This window comes from Xiphophorus hellerii, chromosome 19, assembly GCF_003331165.1.
Source record: "Xiphophorus hellerii strain 12219 chromosome 19, Xiphophorus_hellerii-4.1, whole genome shotgun sequence".
Lineage (NCBI taxonomy): Eukaryota > Metazoa > Chordata > Actinopteri > Cyprinodontiformes > Poeciliidae > Xiphophorus > Xiphophorus hellerii.
Window position 1 is genome coordinate 10,414,987 of NC_045690.1, and position 19,584 is coordinate 10,434,570.

At 39.0% G+C, this 19,584-nt stretch overlaps 2 protein-coding genes across 2 annotated transcripts in view; one reads left to right on the top strand and one right to left on the bottom strand.

The window, feature by feature from the left end:
• The first annotated feature begins 549 nt into the window (after window positions 1-549).
• LOC116709529 (zona pellucida sperm-binding protein 3) lies at window positions 550-4,028 on the top strand. Its single transcript, XM_032548127.1, has 8 exons — window positions 550-1,112; window positions 1,183-1,295; window positions 1,378-1,484; window positions 2,257-2,431; window positions 2,517-2,631; window positions 2,712-2,791; window positions 2,869-2,954; window positions 3,359-4,028. Exons 1-8 carry the CDS (start codon window positions 642-644, stop codon window positions 3,946-3,948), a joined length of 1,737 nt encoding a protein of 578 aa, XP_032404018.1. The 5' UTR covers window positions 550-641; the 3' UTR covers window positions 3,949-4,028.
• A 1,314-nt stretch (window positions 4,029-5,342) lies between these two features.
• The window catches only part of LOC116708871 (uncharacterized protein KIAA1522 homolog), a 30,571-nt gene continuing 16,329 nt past the window's right edge, over window positions 5,343-19,584 (bottom strand). Inside the window, exons 3-8 of the mRNA XM_032546965.1 lie at window positions 11,460-11,603; window positions 11,320-11,363; window positions 11,095-11,230; window positions 10,410-10,520; window positions 6,342-10,322; window positions 5,343-6,130 (exon numbers count right to left, since the gene is read on the bottom strand). Of these exons, the coding sequence (XP_032402856.1) occupies window positions 6,069-6,130; window positions 6,342-10,322; window positions 10,410-10,520; window positions 11,095-11,230; window positions 11,320-11,363; window positions 11,460-11,603 (4,478 nt within the window). The 3' untranslated portion in view covers window positions 5,343-6,068. The remainder of the gene's footprint in view (window positions 6,131-6,341; window positions 10,323-10,409; window positions 10,521-11,094; window positions 11,231-11,319; window positions 11,364-11,459; window positions 11,604-19,584) is intronic.

The window sequence follows — 19,584 nt, forward strand, 5'->3', positions numbered from 1 at the left end:
GACTGCAGAGCCTTGGAAATGTATCACCACCACAAACCCCATGTCTTTTAAATCCGTTATGTAATAGAGCAACACAAAATAAAGTGTAATTTTAAATTTGCAGTACAATTACTTGTCACATGTCGGTGTCAGACACTTAACCCCAAATTGCCTACTTGTCAGCATATCGGTGTATAAATGTAAATGCGAATGGGTGTGTGACTAGTGTAAAGCGCTTTGAGTGGTCAAAATGATTGGAAAATCGCTATATAAGTTATATTTACCATTTTTTGAAGTTATCAGAAATAATTTTCACCAATTTAGCCACATATTGAAGGTCCACGCTTACTACAAATCACTGAAACCTGTTCAAAATAGAGCCGAACGGAGAACTTCGTCTACGATGCTTTTCACAATGTGGACCTGTATGTTGAGAAACAATCTTTCTATTGTGATCTAATGCTGGAGATAAATTAAAATAGTTCATCTGGGTCTATATATTAAGATGATGCTGAAAATGGATAAATAAGACGAGAAATCAGACTCACATTTTTCTTTTTAAGCAACAGGAAGTTTAATCGCTGATAATTACTAGCAGCCGCGACTGAAGCGTTTTAACGCGCGGCTCGAAGGTGAAAGGCAGAAACAAGCGGTCTGTTGCGATGAAAACGAAGTGGCATCTTTTTATTATTTTGTTTATTTGTGTGTTATCACTTGGCTCTATCTGCTGTGCAGCGGATTCATATAAATCTTTATTTACCACACGGAGAAAAGAGTTTAAAGCCATTAAACCGTCTACCACAGAGGACAGAGGGGCCATCCAGAGGATTTCCAGACGTACGCCTCCTCTGTCTCAGCTCAGGTCGGTTCATTCCTACACGCTGGTGACCCCCTCTCTGCTTCCTGGGGAGCCAGAGGCTTGGATAAAGGCGGACTTGGCGTACGCACCGGACGTTTCTGTCACCTGCTCCCCTTCGGACTTTGTGGTGCGGGTCAAGCCAACTTTCTATGGTCTGGGCGCAGAGGCGCAGGAGCTGACGCTGGGCAGCGACTGTAGAAGCAACGGCATCTCCAGGCCGCACGGTGACCTACTCTTCACATATCCACTGACTGCGTGCGATGGAGTGCGGGAGGTAAGCATGTAGCCATGTGCGGCATTTTTTTTTTAGGTTAAAGAGCCATTTTTAACTGTCTTACGCACAGCTGCAGCACGATTATCTGGTCTACAAATACGTGCTACACTATGAACCGTCTCCCAAACGGTTTCCGAGCAGAGCGCACCAAATCGATGTCAACATTAAATGTCATTATCAAAGGTTAGATTTGCTTCTCTTCATTTTAATGCATACAGTAGTGAGTGTGAAAGTGCAAACGAGTTCCATATTCCTTGTCTTTCAGACACCATGCCGTCTACCAATTGGCGGTGCAGCCCACATGGCAAACTGTTGTTCTGCGCAAAAAACTGAAGGGAAGTCCTATGGAGTTCCAGATCAATTTAATGGATGGTAAAATTATTATTTTGAACAGTTTTCCTATTAAGCCCCACATTCATAGTGGACGGCTCAATCAATTTAAATGTTGAAAAAAATTTTTTTTTACAAACTCTGGAGCTTATTCTTTTCACAAAGTGCGATATTTCACTTGACGTGGTTCAACAAATCTTCAACGTGGAAAACTTGCACTGAACCTCAAGCAATTTGGACCTGGTCTTCCCACTTAGCCTCCAGACTCTGGGCCTTTAGGACTTCTTCTAAATAGTGTAGTTAAGATTGTCTTGATGATTTCTCTGGTTAAGAAGTGGCTTAACATAATGACTGGGACAGTTTTAGTCCCTGTCCTGAAGTCCGTTTGACTTATGAATCTAACCCAAATTCATGGGTTAACTTTGCTTCACAATTATCCCTGTTGCTTTAGAAAATTTTTTGTTCTTACAAATTTTCAATTCACATGCTTGGATAAAGGCACTGTAGGAACAACCGGCTGTGGGCTTTTGTGACTTATCCACATTTTGAAGGGTGTTGGTGATTGTTTGCTGGACAAATGCCAAGCAACCGGAAATGTAAAGTCAACAACACGCCCATAACAAAAGGGTTAAAAATAAATAAATAAATAAAAACTTGAGTGTGCATATATAAAATATTTTTTGAAATACATACAGCATCAACCCCAAGAAGTAGAAATCTTGCTAGGTCACAGTTCCTGCATTAAAGGCCTAAGTGAATTGTTTTTAATAAATTCTGAATACTACTTTTATAACTGACTTTTTAAATGGCTCAGATTCGTGGAGAACACCAGCGAAGTCTCAGGTGTACCTGCTGGGACAAACTGTTAATATCCAAGTCTCTGCACCTCATCTTCCTCCTGGATTAAAGTTGTACACTAACAGCTGCTATGCAGCACCTTCTACTGGCTCCAAATCCTCCCTTAAATACACCTTAATAGACAACTTTGGGTATGTATTCAGGAAAATGGTAATTTAGGTGTTTTATGTGCATGTATGTAAATGGTTTTTTTCTGTTTTTCTTTTGAATCCACAGGTGTATGCTGGACAGCAAGCATGAACCTGGATCCTCGCAGTTTGTTTCTCGGACTGACAAGACCCTGAGGTTCTCCCTGAGGACATTCCAGTTTACAGTCGACCCTGACACTAAGGTGAGGATGGCAAATAATTGTGTTAAAGATTTTTTATTTTAAATATGCAAGTGATGAGAGTAATTTATCGTCCTCTTTAGGTCAGCATCTTTTGCAAGTTATTGGTTACATCAGGGGAACCTGGGCCTGCTCAAAAATCCTGCACCTACCAAGATCACAGGTAAGCAATGATTTCTTAGAGGCGTATCTATTTATCTGTTTACTGTTTCTTGATAAACTGTCAATTTTCTTTCACAGATGGCGAGCACTCACTGGTGAGGATTCAATATGCGAGTGCTGTGATTCAACATGTGTGACCTCTAAACCACGGAGGGCATTGGAAGGTTTGTCAGTCCTTAAGTCCATTTCTGCTCAGCTTTATAGGGCACTTGTACTCTTCAATGAAAATATTCTTGCACTCATTCCTCTTTATTACACATAACACATGCTTTAAAATGTAATGAATATTGACCAAAATATGTAGAAATGTCAAATGTAACTTTTGACATTTTTAACTGGATTGTTGGGGGGGAGATATTTCAATAGAAATTATAATCCATCTTCAAACATGGCTATTGACTATCATACCACAATCTAAGCCTGCTGTTGACAAGACCCAGTGATCTTAAGTGAACCAGCTATCATTTCAAATCTATTAAATTATCAGTAAATGCAATATTATGTATGCATCTTATTTCATGCTTTAAATTTTTAGTGTACCAAACACTTCTGGTCTTTTGTTCCAAAGGTTTTGCTGTCAGTAGACCATTACTGATCTCTGATCAGCCACACGCATCTGAGAATTGGTACCAAGAAATAATCCCATCTGCAGACAACGGGGGAAGAGAAGATGAAGACAAACTACATTACAAAGACCTAAATGATGATCAAAAACTTTGGGAGGATGCAGCTGGTGAAAAACACGAGAAGGAAAATGATAAATGGCTTGAAGAAAGTGAAACCATCCGTGGAGAAACAGTGGAACCAGAATTGGAAGAGTTGGCTGACAGTAAGGGGGTCTTGGAGCACAAGTGGAGTGAACCTAAATTATCAGATTTCAATGAGTTTGGGGAAGGTGAATCAAGATATGAAGAAGTCTTCGAGGCAAGTGAAGATGAAATCGCTGAGGTGAAAGATTTGCTTCTTCCAAGGGTACATTTGAAGGAGACATTTACTGATGTTGTCCGTGAGGGGAAACTGAAGCCCCCAAACCCGGAGGAAGGAAAAACGAAGAAACATGCATGTAGAGGGGATGAGGACAGGAGGATGATGCAAGGAAGGAATGAAGACGGTGAGGTGGATGAACGGGAGGAAACATGGTATTTCACGTGGACATAAACAAAACGATGACCCATCTGCTTGAGGATTGATCTGATTTTTGACTTGCTTATGCACAATAAATGACAGAAATCCAATGACTAAAGTGTCTTGTGATAACTTAAATTTAAAATCTTTACTCAATTAATCTATTTAAGAATAGGGAAAATATTCAGTAGCATAGTTTACCATTTTTTTCTGTTGTGCCACCTTAAAACTTTAATGGCCTAGTCTGCCTGTCCCTATGATCATTTGCTTAACCAAATGTGCATAAGATTTTTGCCATATCAGAACAAAAATTTGGACTTGACATTAAATGCTTAAGCAGTATTGTAGAAAAGTATTTGCCCCTTATGGATTTATAGTTTTGTTTTTTTGTTTTTTACATGTGGTGCAAATCAAACTTTATAATTGGAACCAATAAATTAAAGTTGGAGCTATTTTCAAATACTGAAAACATGGAAGCGTACTTAACCTCCAGTAGTGGTTTTCTTACCAAAAATACTGCATGAGTGAATCCCAGAACAATCAAGTACTGCATGCTCCAGTTGCTTCATTTCAGGTTGGTGATTATAATTAACAAGATGAGTTAAAAATGGCATCTATAGGAGAGCAACAATAAAAATAAAAATACTGCAGACCAAAAGCAAGAGCTCTGACTTTTCCCAAATGACCCAGATCATCCAAAACAGCAATTCAGAAAATGAACATACTTGCAGTTAAATAGGAGAACTGTGTACATATGATAGAAGTGGTTAATACCAAGGGTGGTACATCTAGTTAGGTTTGGAGAGCAGATGTATTTTGACATGGAGCCTGGTTGGATTGGTCCACCCACCTTAATCAGGTTAACTTTGTTAAATGTAGACACTAATTCTAGACACTAACGGGTACCATAGAATTGCACACAAAAAAATCCATGAGGGATGGTGGAGTCCCTGCTCGAAATTCCGTGAAAGAGGTGTACGGAGCCTTGTGCCAGAAGCCCATTAAAATGCTGTTTACATCGTTTTAAACGAGTGATTGTGAGCGTGAGTGGGAATAAAAATAGTAATAGGTATTTTGTTCCATATAACACAGTAGGAGTGCAACAGGTAAATCTTTTATGGATGCAAACTCGACTAAAAACCCACCTGTTTAGGATTGTATTTGAAATGTAATCAATTACAAATTTATTGGTGGAACCTGACTTAATGTCGTGTTTTGATTGTTGATTCTATGTTGCATTGTGTTTCTGTGTTTGATATGATGTAAAGCACTTTGAAATGCCTTGCTGCTGAAATGTGCTATACAAATAAAGTTTGATTGATTGATTGAAATGTACAGTATTTGTGAAATGGTGTGAAATGCAGAAAATCTGTAAAGGAGGCAATAGTTTCACAGCACTCATGGAGTAGAGAAATTAAAATCCCACAATTTGTTTCAGTGTTTAATTTTCATTATAAATGATTATATCCTCCATTTCAGCCTCTAAAACCAGTTTGAACAAAAATAAGTTGGAACTATGAGTGGAAAGCATCGCTCCCCACTGTCAGAAACGAAAAGCAGCATGAAATGGGCTTCATAATGACTTTCTGATTTGACTGCAAATTTAAACAATATACTTTGCATTGAGTGAAATCCTCTCTAGGTAAGTCAGATGAAACATCAGAAATAACTTAATATAGTTTTTTAAACAAATATAATTGGTGTGGAAACTCTTTTGGAAAATATACAGAACTCTGGAACACATCCATAATTATTAGATATGTTAAATAAACAAAAATGTTATATAAACACAAATCAGTTCCCAAAGATCCCATTGATACAAGCAAAGACTGAAGCTTTGATTCAGCAGGACATATTTTAAGTGGTGCAATCACTTGTTGACACTAGAGGGCAGCATATGCCCTCCACATCTTGAGTACCATGAACAAAAGTCCCTCTGGCAAGAAAAATATACATTACTTGCTTTCTCTAAAATGCAAAATGAAGGAATGAAAATTAAGACCCACACCATTAACATGAAATTCAAACTTTCTAATGCATAAATTCTGAAAATAAGAACCATATCAACTCAAATCCATTTGTTTCTCAAACAGTTGCATTAAAAAGAAGTCAGTGTTATTTAGTCCTTCCAAGGTCTCCTTCAGGCTTTGCATTCATGCTGATGATGTCCCGCTCTGAACAGTACCTGCTGTCCCGTTTATTTCCTCTGTGGTATCTGCAGATGAAAAGGGCAGACACAATTAGATTTGTAGCGTGTGAAAGGGGCTGGACTATAGCAGTGATGCTGATTTGAATGTCGGCTGTTAAAGCAGCGCAGCTCTGGGCATGACAAAAACTAAGTTAAATAGTGTTAAACAAAAAAAATTTTTTTTTTCAAAGCATATATCCATAAAACAAGTTAATCTCTTTATTCAAATTGCTCTTACCTTTGAGACCATCTAGCTGTGTTTCCTGTCCTGCAGTTTGCTCCACAGCGTCACTGGTCTCAGCCTCTTTACCCTTTGCTTTCGGTTTTTTTGCCACAGGTGGTGGCACTCTCCCTACTATCTTTGACTCTCCTTCACTCGTCACCTTAGTGGAATCTTCCTCGTTGTTTTGCACATTTTCCTTCTCTTCTTGCTTTTGCTTCGTCTCAATCACTACCTTCTTGTTGCTTTTGGAGAAGATAAAGCTTGCAGTACTTGTCGGCGATTTAAGGTAGTCTAGAGGGGACAAAGGTGAGAGCCGAGAAGAAGGACCCTGTTTTGATCTGGCAGCTGTCCTGAGGCGGATGGCCTCTTGCAGGTTCATGGAGCCAGAAGAGGTTGTGGCAGGAGGAGACTCTTTCATTGGAGCGACAACTGTTGGTGAAGTTGCAGTTGAAACTACAACAGACTGAGACAGAGTTGGTGTTGAGGTGATGGTGGCAGGTGGAGATGTGGAAGTGGGATAGGTCATGATCAGAGATTTTCTGATGGGCTTCTGAGGAGCCTCACTAGTGGAAGATGAGGTTGGGAGCTCTTTGTCAGGGAGCTGTTGGTTCACTGGGGTCTCAGGTTTTGGTTGCTCTTTAGCTTCCAGGGGTTCGGGACTGTTCTTTACGGACTCCTCGGTTGCATCCTTGACCTCTTCAGCGGGTTCAGGGCTGTTGTTAATAGCCTGCAGTTTGACTGTCTGCAGAGAAGATGGTGTAGCAACGGATAGTGATGATTCACTTGCATCCTTGCCGGCTTCCGGGGGTTCAGGGCTGTTGTTAATATCCTGAAGCATGACTGTCTGCAGAGAGGATGGGGTGGCACTGGACACTGATGCCTCGCCTGAATCCTTGGCAACTTCGGCTGGTTCAGGGCTGTTGTTGATGGACCGGAGCTTTACCTTTTGGAGAAAAGATGGTGTTGGTTCCTCTTTTACGCCTGTGGAACTTTCAGTGGGTTCAGGGCTGTTGTTCACAGACCGAAGTTTGATCATCTGTAGAAGTGATGATGTTATAGTAGAAGAAGGGTCCTTAAGGACACCTTTAGAAGAGGCCTGCTCTTGAGTTTCAAGGGGTTCCAGACTGTTTTCAACAGACCGAAGCTTGACCATTTTCAAGAGGGAAGGGGTGATAGCATTCGACTGTTCTCTATGTACATCAGATGCACAAGCTGTCGTTTGGTGTTGGTTTTCTATGCTCAGAGGACCATATTTATTTTTACTGTCCGCAGGAATCTGTGCTGGCAAAGGTGGAGGCAACGGAATGTTAATAGGTTGAGTAGAAGCAATTTCTTCTTCCTCTTTTAGTAAAGAAGCATTTCTGAACTCAGATGGTGGTAAAATTGGTGCCTCGTCAGTTCCTGAATGATCAGTTGAAGACTTGAGCAGAGGCTCTTTGGGAGGAGAGGGAGGAATACACTGATGAGGGATTAAAATACTGTTTGGTAATTCTTTAGTTTCAGGTTTTGGTGGGGCACTCTTGTCTGGAGGATCTATCTCCTGCTCTGACGGTTGGAGCTGTGTTGGTAGGGGTGGAATACTCTGAGGTGGAACATACTTTCTCAGAGGACCTGCCTGTTCAGTGGAGTAAGATGTTTCCTGGGTATGTTGAAGAGTAAAGTCTTTAGAAACCTCTACAGCTGTCGGAAGATGGACTTCTTTAACTGGTGAAGCAGATACTGAAGACTCTTTTGGTGGGACAGAGCCCTTTTCAGTCTCAGTGGTTGGTGGAAGGGGAGCAGTATAGGACGGGGGAGGCGGGATACCTGGTGATGGAGACACCTCAATACAATCTCCTTTCACATCTTGTCTACTAAACACAGCTCCAGGTGATGATTTGCAACCATAACTGTTCCCATTTGGTGGCACTTGAACAGGTGAAATCATTCCCTCCTCACTGAAGAATGGGGGTGGTGGAAGTGGGAAATCTAGCCCATCCGCTCCGTTGATGCTAACTTGAGCCATTGGTGGAGGAGGGGGAGGCCAGGATGATTCAGGCAAAACAACTTTTACAGATCTGGAAGCCTCAGTGGTCTGTATGGCGCTGAGTTGTAGAGGACCACTCACCGATGAAGAAATATTCACTGATGAAATGGTGGTTGATGTAGCCGTGTTCGTCATTCCCTCTGCAGCTTGGCTGGACGTTTTCTGACCTTTTCTTTCACGCTTTTCTATATCCTTCACTAATATCCCATTTAAAATGTCACATACGCTCTCTTTCTCTTTCTTAACGTTACCTTCCAAATCTTCATTCTGAGACAATCTTTCAATCTTCTCTTTGTGAATTTCTGCATTTAAAATCCCACTTTCTTGAACTTTCTTTGCCTCTAGCGATTCATTTATTGACTCTACTGTTACCGCCATGTCCTTGTGTTTTCTTTCTACTGCAAAGCTCTTTACAGATCCTTCTCTAGACACTGAGGGAGACTGTCTCTGTTGTCTCCTGTCCTTTGGATTCTTCTTTATGATGGCAATAGGGTTGTCAGGAGCAGGAGGTCCCAGGAGTAACTCAAATGTACGTTTACTGTGAGCCCATACCTCAGGGGGAGGCGGCGGTGGGGCATGGACTTTGGGTGGGGGAGGGATGTTGAAGAGTTCTCTCAGGGTCTGAACTGAGGGGCTGACGCTGACTGTGTCGTGTTTAGGTTCAGCAATCTCTGCCTGGGTCGAGACGCCTGGAGCCAAACTAGAAGAGTTCGGCCCAGAGAATAACTTTTGAAGCTTTGTAAAGAACCCCTTTTTGTGCTTTGGAGACGTGCTGGGTGGCTGTTGTGGGGATGTTCCATCTTGGCTGGAATAACCACTGGATGGAGACAATAATGTAGTGTGCTTGTTCTCTTGAAACTGCTCCTGCTTTTCTACTGAAGCATCCTTGCAATCTGTTGCTGCAGCCTTTTTCGAATCCTCCGTCTTTGGTGCCGGTAGCTGAGATTTCTTTAAAGCGAATAATGTGGAACCTGTAGAGTCATCTAGAGAGCTGGTATCTCCGTGATAACCAGGGCTGTCTACACATGAGGAGGGCAATGGGGATGATCCAGGTTTATGGTTTTCCTGTTCCTTGCTAGGGGCTGACGGTTCTATTGGAAGCTCCAACAGATCCTGTGATCGCCGTTTCATTTTGCTGTGAAGGGAATAGGAGCGACTTGGAGGAGGTGGAGCTCGTTTGGACTTAATGACAGAGAGACTACGCACAAACTGCCCATCTTTCTGCTCTCCCTTAATTAGGACCTTAGTGTTGAAGGTGCCATTAGAAGAATTGCTATTGACCGTATAATGCTTAGCAGACGTATCTACATTGTGAGGCATTTTTTGCCTGCTGTTGCTGGAGATGGTTGAGGAATCGGACACCAAGGTCTCTGAAGAATCTGAATTGCTGTAACAGGAAGTGTCAGACAGAGTAGGACCATTGTAGCGGGAGACAGAGGTGATATTGGAGGAAGTGGTTCTGGATGAAGAAGCCCTAGATGAAGCACGAGAGGGAGCTGGGCTGGACACCAACAGGCTGCTCTTGCTGACCATGCGGACACTGCTGCGACTTCGACTGCGGCTGATTTCCACTACGTCAACGGAGGGTGGTAGCACAGCATTAGGAATTATTTTAGACATGTATGCAGCCTGGGGTGACATGGTCATAACTGGGCTAGGGGGCTTTTGTTGGAGACTGGACGCAGTAGTCATCCATGGCACAGCCACGGACCGAGGTCTCCGCTCACCTTCAGAAAGAGGAGTGAAACGGTGCAGCAGTGCCAGGTCATCTGTATGAGCAGCATGGGCAGCATTCAGCTGCGCCACCTTCTCTTTACTAAGTGGATGGATGATGTTTGAGGTTTGAGGAATGGAACCAAGTTCTTCTGGTGATTCTGGCCCAACAGTCAAAGGGCTGTTATCAGTATCTCTGTTGAAAAGTTGTTCTTCATCCAGCCGCCGAGTTACCATCCATCCCACTCTATCCAAGCCTGATGAAAGTAAAAAAATAAAAAATTGTTTACAATCAAGCGACAAAGAAATGTTATGTTATGTTATTTAAAACATTAGCTGCATACCAAACTCTTTCTGAACATGTCGTGGAATCCCTGCAACACTCCTCCGTTGACGTTTTCGTGTTTTGCTTTTTTCTGACTTTTTACCAGAGTTCAGTGGTCTGAATGTTGATGCTGAAAAAGCATAGGAAATTAGTTAAATAATAAAAATGGTACTGAGTCATTTATACCCTTTGCCAATTCAGATGCACATTTCATTCCAACCTATTCCATTTCCCCCAAATCAATGTATTTACATTGCAGAACAGTTTTTTTCCCTCCTAGTTCAAGTTGTTTGATGAATGACTGGGATAAATAACCATTCAAATGCTCAAATTTCACTTACAAGTGAATTCAATTTTGCATTCTCTTAAGATTTTATATCATACCTCACTTAAAATCAGGTTGGTTGACCTGATTTTAAAATTGGACCCACTGAGTCTAACGAAATATGACAAGTTATCCTATAGTCCCTGATAGAATGAAACCTTTGAGCATCTTTAGTGGAAGATATTACCAAGTTGAGTCATATAACCACATTTTGTTGTGTTAGGCTATGACAATTTAGAGTACATTTTTAACCTTTGGTTAAAGTTTATACAAAAACAAACACTGAAAAGGAAAGAAAAAAAGGATAAAAGACTACAAATCCGAGTGTGAAACCTATAGAATGATGATAATTAGATAAATACTGTTTATATCACATTACCTTGCCTGGTGAGTCCAGAGCGGGACGATCTTGCGGACATTGATGACTGTCTTGAGATAACTGAGGATGTGTCAGGAATGGTGCTGTCTGTCACGAACCCTGCACTTTCCCCGTCTGTTTGGACCGTCACAGTCGACTAGGATAAAATGAAATGTAAAAATATATATTTAACGGATAATAAAAACATTTCATTTATATGTACATAAAATTGCGTGCCAAACTTACAACTGTGCTTTCATTATCTTGATACTCCACTCCATTACTGTTTTCTGGCAAAAAAAATAAAAATAAAACATGTTCAGACTCACTGCAAATTTGTATAAGTAACAACATCCCTTCATTTTAAATTAATCACATCAGCATACCTTCTTCCTGCATCATTTTCAGCCCCTCGAGGGCCTCGGTGTGGAGGTCCTCCATGTACTTGGACCTGCTGCTCTCGATAAAGACATTCTCCTGGAACTGTGGGGGAGCTGGAGTCTTGTCATCATCATTTAGCTTTGGGGCAGCTTGGTCGAAAGAAAAGCAAAAAAGGAAAACCGGATTAGCTCACATTAACTTGAAGCTTCTTTTGACCAAACACCAACAAAACAGAGAGACCAGAACAGTAAGAAATGAGACGCAGAAATTTTTATCCTGTTGGATGGAGCAGACCCCAGACCTGACAGGTCACAGAGAGTGCTGGAACCACACTGGAGAAACCCAACCGTGAGGAAAATGTGGATTTATTGCAACAAATATGCAAAGACATTGTCGTTTAGAGGTGGGAACATCATGGTGTGGGGCTGTTTTTCCAGCATATGGTTTTGGCAGACTTCATATAACTGAAGGAAGAATGACTAGACAAATTTCCTAAGACGTTCGTGACAAAAATCTGAACAAAATTCCAGGCACGCAACAAAGTAAATTTGATTTTAGAAAAAGAAAAGAAAATTGATAAGAAAGTTGGACGTTGATAAGAATCTGAACATTAAACAATAATTCCAAGCACACAAGCAAGAAAACTTTAAATTTGAGTTTAGAAAAAGAAAATAAATTTGTCAGAAAGACCAAGTCAATTAATTGACTTAAATCCCACCAAAATCTATGTAAAAAAAAAAAAAAGATCAGAGTGCATTACAGAGGCTACCAGAACCTCCAAGAGTTGAAGATAGCACGTGAGGAAAAATGAAACTACTTGGTTTGTAATGGCACCATCTTGTGTGAAATATTTGATTTTTACTAACACTTTGACCCCATTGAGATTCATTAGCAATAGGTGATCCATAATTCTACTGTATGTAGACTAATCCCAAATACATAAAAGTAAGCAATAACTAAAAGTAACAAATGTACTTTTATCTTGTACTTCAAAACATTGAAGACTCAGATCATCAACCTATCACAAGACCTTTATGTAATCGCCAGAACTGCTTTTTTTAGCCGTTCTACTTCTTTAATTAGACTGGAATTAGCTTAGTGGCTGCTGCCAGTTTTCACTTTCTTTTGCTGTAACAGCATTACAGTGGCTTCTGAGATGCAGAAAACAAAACTGTTTAGTTATTTACAGGTAGGCTTAATTTAAATTCCTTTTAGTTTCTTAAGTAACATTTTAAAGACACAGTTTTTTATTTCTTCAAAGGTGTTAAACGTCAACATATAACATTAGCATTCTTAGCAATGTCTCTTGATGTACATTTTGTTGTTTGAACATGAACAATAAAATACTTTAGATTTCCAGGGAGCAGCAACAAATATCAGACTACTTCAACAAGCAAATAAGGCTGTTTTCACTTACCCTTATTCTTCAAAACAGATGGAAAGCAGTTAAAATACAAGATAAAGTAATTAGTTGAAAGTACCACCATTGCTACTTCTTATTTCAATTAAAAAGTGATCCAAAAGTTTAGAGTAAAATACGCCAAAATTGTCTGGAAGGGCAAAAATATACTCTCAATAAATAGACCTTTGATCAACAAATGAGGAACATCTCAAAAACAGTCACGGTTGTTTTGATGACATTGATGTCATCAAAACAAGAGCGGCTGGACGGCCAATAGACAACAGAGTCCAGACAGTAATCCTCTTTAGCCTAATTCCTGACATAACACCCCTCCATTCACACTTAAACAGATATTCTGAATTTCATTGTTGTTCCTCATCTGCTCACCCCTGATTGGTCAGCCAGGAAGCAGATGCTGCTGATGTTGACCTCATAAACAATATCAGAAAGAGAAAAGCAGGAGCTGCCAAGGCTTAAAAGGTAGAGGGGCATCAAGGTTGCTTTGTGTTGCATCTTTCACTTTAAAATTTTTTTAAAACTACAGGTAAACTCTGTAAATTTGAATATTAGGAAAAAGGTCTATTTCTTTCATTAGTGCAATACAAATAGTGAAATTCACATATTATGTAGATCAAATAGATGCCAAATACGCTTTTACCTCTAGTAGTTATTATGGCTTACAACTAATGAAGAATCAATGTTAAAACATAATTGTAACAAACAATAATTAGCCCATAAACCCATAAACTATAACCATAAAATTACTATAAATAAATGTTTAAAATGCTTTATTTTGTATAGATTTATTAATATATATAATAACTTTAACTTTTAGAATTAGTCTCTTAATTTAGTTTAAGATATACTAAAAATCAGCATTTCCTGACTACACTGTTAACAGAACTTTGAACTTCTTTTCTTCCTTTGAGTTCATGTACAGAGATGTAAACTTAGCTGTTTTGCCACAAGATGGAGTCAGTGAACCGAAATTAGTCAAGCGAAGTAAACTTAAAAGCATGTTTTCAACAGAAGCCTGTAGCTCCAGAGAAACACTCAAACACATGAAAAATAACAGAATGTTTGTTTTTAATTTGAATTTTTTACTTGCACGATTTGGAGAGGCACCAAAATCTCAAGAAGCTGTAAAGGTGTTGTGACAGCACCCTCCTAATTCTGTTAATTTGTCATCTGTAAATTTTACATTGAGTGTGAAGGTTTTTCACTTCCTGGTGTGCTGAACAGGCATGACATGGAGGAATGTTTGACATCTGAGCAAATGGAAAACATTCCCATGGTTGTGATCCTAACAAATGAGTCAGACAAAAGCACTTTGCAAAGAAATGGACGAGTGGTACCGGTACTTTAAGACAAGAAAAACATAGCTCTAGTTTAACAGGATTGGCTGCTAAAAAGCCTTCTGTCCACATGTGTAAACAGAGAGCTGCTCAGCATGTACAAAGCTAAGTGAGTCTAGGAAAATCCCTATCTAGTTACCATGACAGGACACAGAGAACTAGAGACGCCTGCAGTGATGGGTGGGGCAGGCCTGCCCATCAACACAAGCCCCACACTGTCACTCGTCCATCACTCTGTAATCTTGTCCATATTAATGACACCATCTGTCACTGCTGGACTGTGAGAAACCTGCTGCTGATTATTTATGAACTCAATAAACTCGTGTTTACATCTCAGATTTGAATATTCATTCTGATGGATTTGACTGTGTGACTATTCCAGTCAAGTTTGGAAGCCAGGAGAAAAGTAGCAGCTTAGTTAGGATTTATTTGGCATGGAAATAGATAAATTAATTCAGATGAGATCACAACAAAATAACCAAACATCTGCTTAACTCTTTTTTTTTGTAATCTAAGAAACACTAAGGGATTAGAACATGTATTAGATGTGGTGAAATGAGGGAATCGGGGCATAATAACATCATAATAAAAAAAGAGTGAACTAAAACTAAAAATATAGAACTACTTAAAATTAAATAAAATGAGATTCAAATGAGCATAATGGGAACTGTCATGTTTTTATTAAACTAGCTGGCAAAAAATTTTTCCGGGCAAGAAATTTTACAAAGAGAGGTGGTGAGATGTTAAAAATCTGTAATGGGCTTTCTAACACATGAATATGACTGGATCTATGCTCTACAATCCTTAAAAACCCTAAAGGAATGGTTGCATTCACACTGAGATTAAATTACATGCAGGTGAGCTCTATTTACCAATCAGGTGTCTTCTGAAGGGAATTGACTCCAATGGATTTTACTTAGGGGTTTCAGAGTAAAGAGAGCTAAAGAGAAATGTATTTCATATTTTCAAAATAGAATAGCTAAAGTTCTCTTAAAATACTAAATTAAAAAAATATTCAGATGTGCAATAGTGATTCTTTGAGATTAGATGAATTTTTAAGACATAACCAAAGGCTTTCATGGGAGTACGTTACAACAGAAGAAACTCTTCCTGTTCCTTCTGGTTCTACAACACATCGGTCTTCTGCCAGCAGTGCGGGGGACTCTCTTGAGTTAGCGGTTGTTCCAAAGTCCTGGAACAACAGCTAAATGCAGCCAATCAGTTTCTCAACAGACCGAATCACAAGTTTTCAGTTTGTCTTGCTGCAGACAAACTGGTGTATTGATGTGGGAATGAAGCAAAGTCTCACACATGCACACACCTCCGGTCTCTGCCCTAACTTGCCCTTTTACCTTGTTTTGCAAAATCAGGAAGACAACCATGCGGAGATCTTCTTTGCAGCTCTGAGGGTGACATCTGCCAGGTGTTTAAGTCTCAATAATCGGTGCAAACTTAAATAAAGGGTATGTGATCACTGTGGGAAAGGACAGAAGGCGTACCGCTTTTGAAATCAAACTTTGGTAGACATGCGTGTTAATGCACCCAGGTCAAACCTTGGCCTTCTCCATCAACTCCTTTCGTGGTTTTCATTAAATCAAATTTAAAAGTCCCAGCTGGAAAGCATGAGTGTTGTGAGAAGAAAATGGATCCAGGTAACAGATATACCTGCATCGTGTGGCGTGTACAGTCACAAGCCATGATCAGAGTCAGATGACACAATTGATTCCCCAGGAAACCAGCATGTATCAGATTCCTCTCAAAATAAACAGTTTCCAAACGAACCCAACGCACAGGTCAATGGACGTGTTATCTTCTCAGGCCAATCCATCTGAAACCTCACAGCAAGGGGGTGAAAAATTATTCCTAACTTTAAAATAAAGTCTGAAAGGTTCTGAAAATAAATTAAATCATATTTGAAAATGGTGAGCAGAACAGAAAATATTCAGACCTGCTGGTGCCCGTTTAATGACAGATTAGTTTGCCAAAAGTCTCTACTATATGTGTGACAGACAATAAAACATGGTTATAAGTTATACTCAAAATACCACCTCAAGGGGTGTTTGTCTCTGCCAGCCAGGCAATGGCTGTCCAGACTCATACAATAAATGCATTGAAGAGCTGAAAACCTGTCAGAAAAAGTATTAAAAACTCTTTATAGGTGGTTACCGAAAGTGATTTTGGAAGAATGTATATAAAGCTGATCCAACAACAATCTTTAATGCTTTTTAGGTTTGGGTGCCAGTGCAGATTCTTAAATGAAGCTACATCACAAAAAGCTATAGCCTACTTTAACTTCTATTTTAGGTATGAAACCAGCATTTATACTGTATATTTTGAACTTCAGACCTGCTCTGAAAACTCCCAAATAACCAAAAATAATGGTATGGCCCAAACAACTCATGTTTTTTATGCTCCACTTTGACATAATGCTGCTTTCCATATATAAGCTTCCATATAAAACGCTCTGTATTTACCTCAAGGTAAATACAAAATGACATTTAAAAAATCACAAAATAGTCTATTTACGGGAGATGTATAATCTCCCACTGAAACATTTGTTGCAGTTTTTACCAGTGAGTGTTGAGGACCTTTTTAAGTTCTTGAACTTTGGTCAATCATTGCTAAGCCTTTTTGGCCATAGTATTGATTTAGCCATTTCTCAGACTGATAAGAGCAACTTTAGACAAAAATCTTGTTTTCTTGTAGCCATTTACTAAATTACTAAGATCAACTGACTATCTGCCTTTCTTGAAAGACAGGATTTTTTGTTTTTCTCATTTTGAGAAGTGGCAAAGAAAAAGTCAAACCATACATTTAAAATTGTTTACATTGATTTTGTATACATTTTTAGGGGGAACCACTAACATTTGATGTTATGTGAAATCAAATATTTAAAAGTTTTTCAGGCATTTGTGCCTCTTGAAGCTACTTTTACAGAAGAAAAATGCCATTGGAAAGCGGCAATAATATCAAACACTGACTTGAGTTGCTAAACTGGTGAAGTAAAATGAACAAAACTATCTTTAACAAGACTATCAGATGTCTGTTGTTCTGAAATTGAATAACCAAACCACACATTTCAAGAATGGTGGCTTGATAAATTTACAAAACAAGCCACATACTTATCAGAGTCCATGAAGAAGGACTCTGATAAGTAGTCCTTATATGGAAGGAAAATGTTTGTGCTGGCAAACATTTTCCCTTCTCTGACAATAACCTGTGCAGTTGGAGTAACACCACAGTCACACATCTGCATATCTTGACAATGAAACAATGTTTTCATTTCATAAATGATCCCTGTTGTTATTAGCTGGTTTCATTAACAATGAAACCAAGCACTAACCCAACAAAGAGAAAAAGGAACATGATGCAACAAAACCTTCTGGCACATTTAGTGGAAGTTCAGATGAATAGCTCCAACTTTTAGCAATCCTCATTATTAAAAGTGACCTAAATATGACTGCATCTCACATGTGGGTGTGGTGGCTCCTCAGCTATTGTTAGAAAATCCTACTAAACGGTCTGAAAACCCAGTTGCTGTTGTGAAGCTGTTGCGCAACTGTTTAGGTAACAGATAATCAAAGCCAAACATTTTTTGGGTGTCCACATCATTCTGTTTTTTAGTGTTGTCTTTTGCCTGTTTCTGGTTTTTCATGGAAAAAAATTATTTATAAAATGTATAGCCTTTAAAATAGTATTTTTGTTCCAAAATAAAAAAATAGTCACAGAGCTATGCCAGGAACTATTTCAGGGAATAATTTCCCTCAAAGTAACCGTTAAAGAGGCAGTTGATTACTTCCCGCCAAGAAACAGAGAGAGCGAAACTATCTCAAGTGAGATTTCTCAAACCTGTTCTCCTGCTCTTCTTTGTTTTTGTGCCATGTGGAACAACAAAGGTGCCTTCTGCTGTTGTATGTTTTGTCTCTGTCTAAGGCAGTGCAGTATTTCAGCCAACTGAACAATTCTATTTCAGCAAGTTTTTATAAAAAAACCCACATAAGAAGTCATGGAGTTGCAGCAGCAAATCCATCCAAGTGATGTTAAAACTGATCAGGATCTAACAGCTTTAAAAGGAAAAGCCTTAAGCTTTATGGAGTTTGAAACTTTTGTTGAATCCTGACAAGAAGTTTTAACTAAAGACAGAATTTGTTTGGAGCGCAATGTGTTATCAAAAAACGTCTATTCATAAAATAAGAAGTCATAGGGATGTTTCACTACATCTGTCTCAAAAGGTAAAGTTCAGATCTGAGAAGGAGTCCACAACCAAATTGAGCATAGCCAAACACCAAGTTTTAGCTACTTGCTTCAGTTTCTCTGATTGGATAAGCTCCATCTGTCATGTTTTTTATCACTTTGAAAAAGGTCAAATTCAGACTAAAGAGAGTCTGCTGCTACTTATAAAGATGATGCAACTGTTGCGAAGGTCAGCTGCGAAGGCAAAAAAATAACCAACTACAAAATGACCAAACCATTTAAAGTAGGAGTCCAGTCCTCAAAAGCCATTATCCTGTAACTATTAGATGCATTCCTTCTTAATACATATGGCATAAAAGATAAATGACTTGATAATACTTTCTCTTTACTTTCCTAATAAGTGATGTATGGAAATACATCAGCTTTCAAAAGCAGGAAGTGCACTGGGCTGTGGGTTGTAGATCTTATCATAAGATGGTACAACACAACTCATTTGTTTGATCATTTAAATGAGAACAAAAAAGTTGTATGAAAGCAAAACCAGATCCAAACACCATCCATGATCATAAAAACACAAGGCTATATGAATTTTACCTGGTTGCATCAACTATGGTATTCATTTTTTGTTCAAGACTTTCCTACATAAGTGAGAAAACAAGTAACAAATAGCTTTTTCCTAATATATTGCGGGTACAATCTTTTTCAAAGATAAAGATGGAATCTGTAACTTGTGTCTCCCAGTCATGGTAAACTCAGAGGAGTTGGTTTGATTTTTATCTCTAGGAAAATTTGGTTCCTTTCTCCATGTTTTTTCTCATATCTGCAAAACATAATCTGTAATTTCCTCCAAAAACTGCTGTGTAAAATTAAGCCTTTAAAGCAGCATAGTAGGCCTTATGTGAACTTCGATCTAGAGATAATTCAAGAGATGAACTGGTGACTGGAGTGTGATCCTGAAAACTTGCAAGTAAGAAAATATTTTTTTTTAATCTAATCTTTTTCAGATCAGTGAACATAACACATAAGTACCAGGTTGCTGTAATAACACTCTTCAGTATGTGTGCTGTTACTTAAAGAAGACAAAAAGGTAGACATTTTTGGTATCAGTGAGGTGTTTAGAGATCCTGATAGATTAACTATAGAAATGCAACAACACAAAGACACTATTTTCTATAGCAT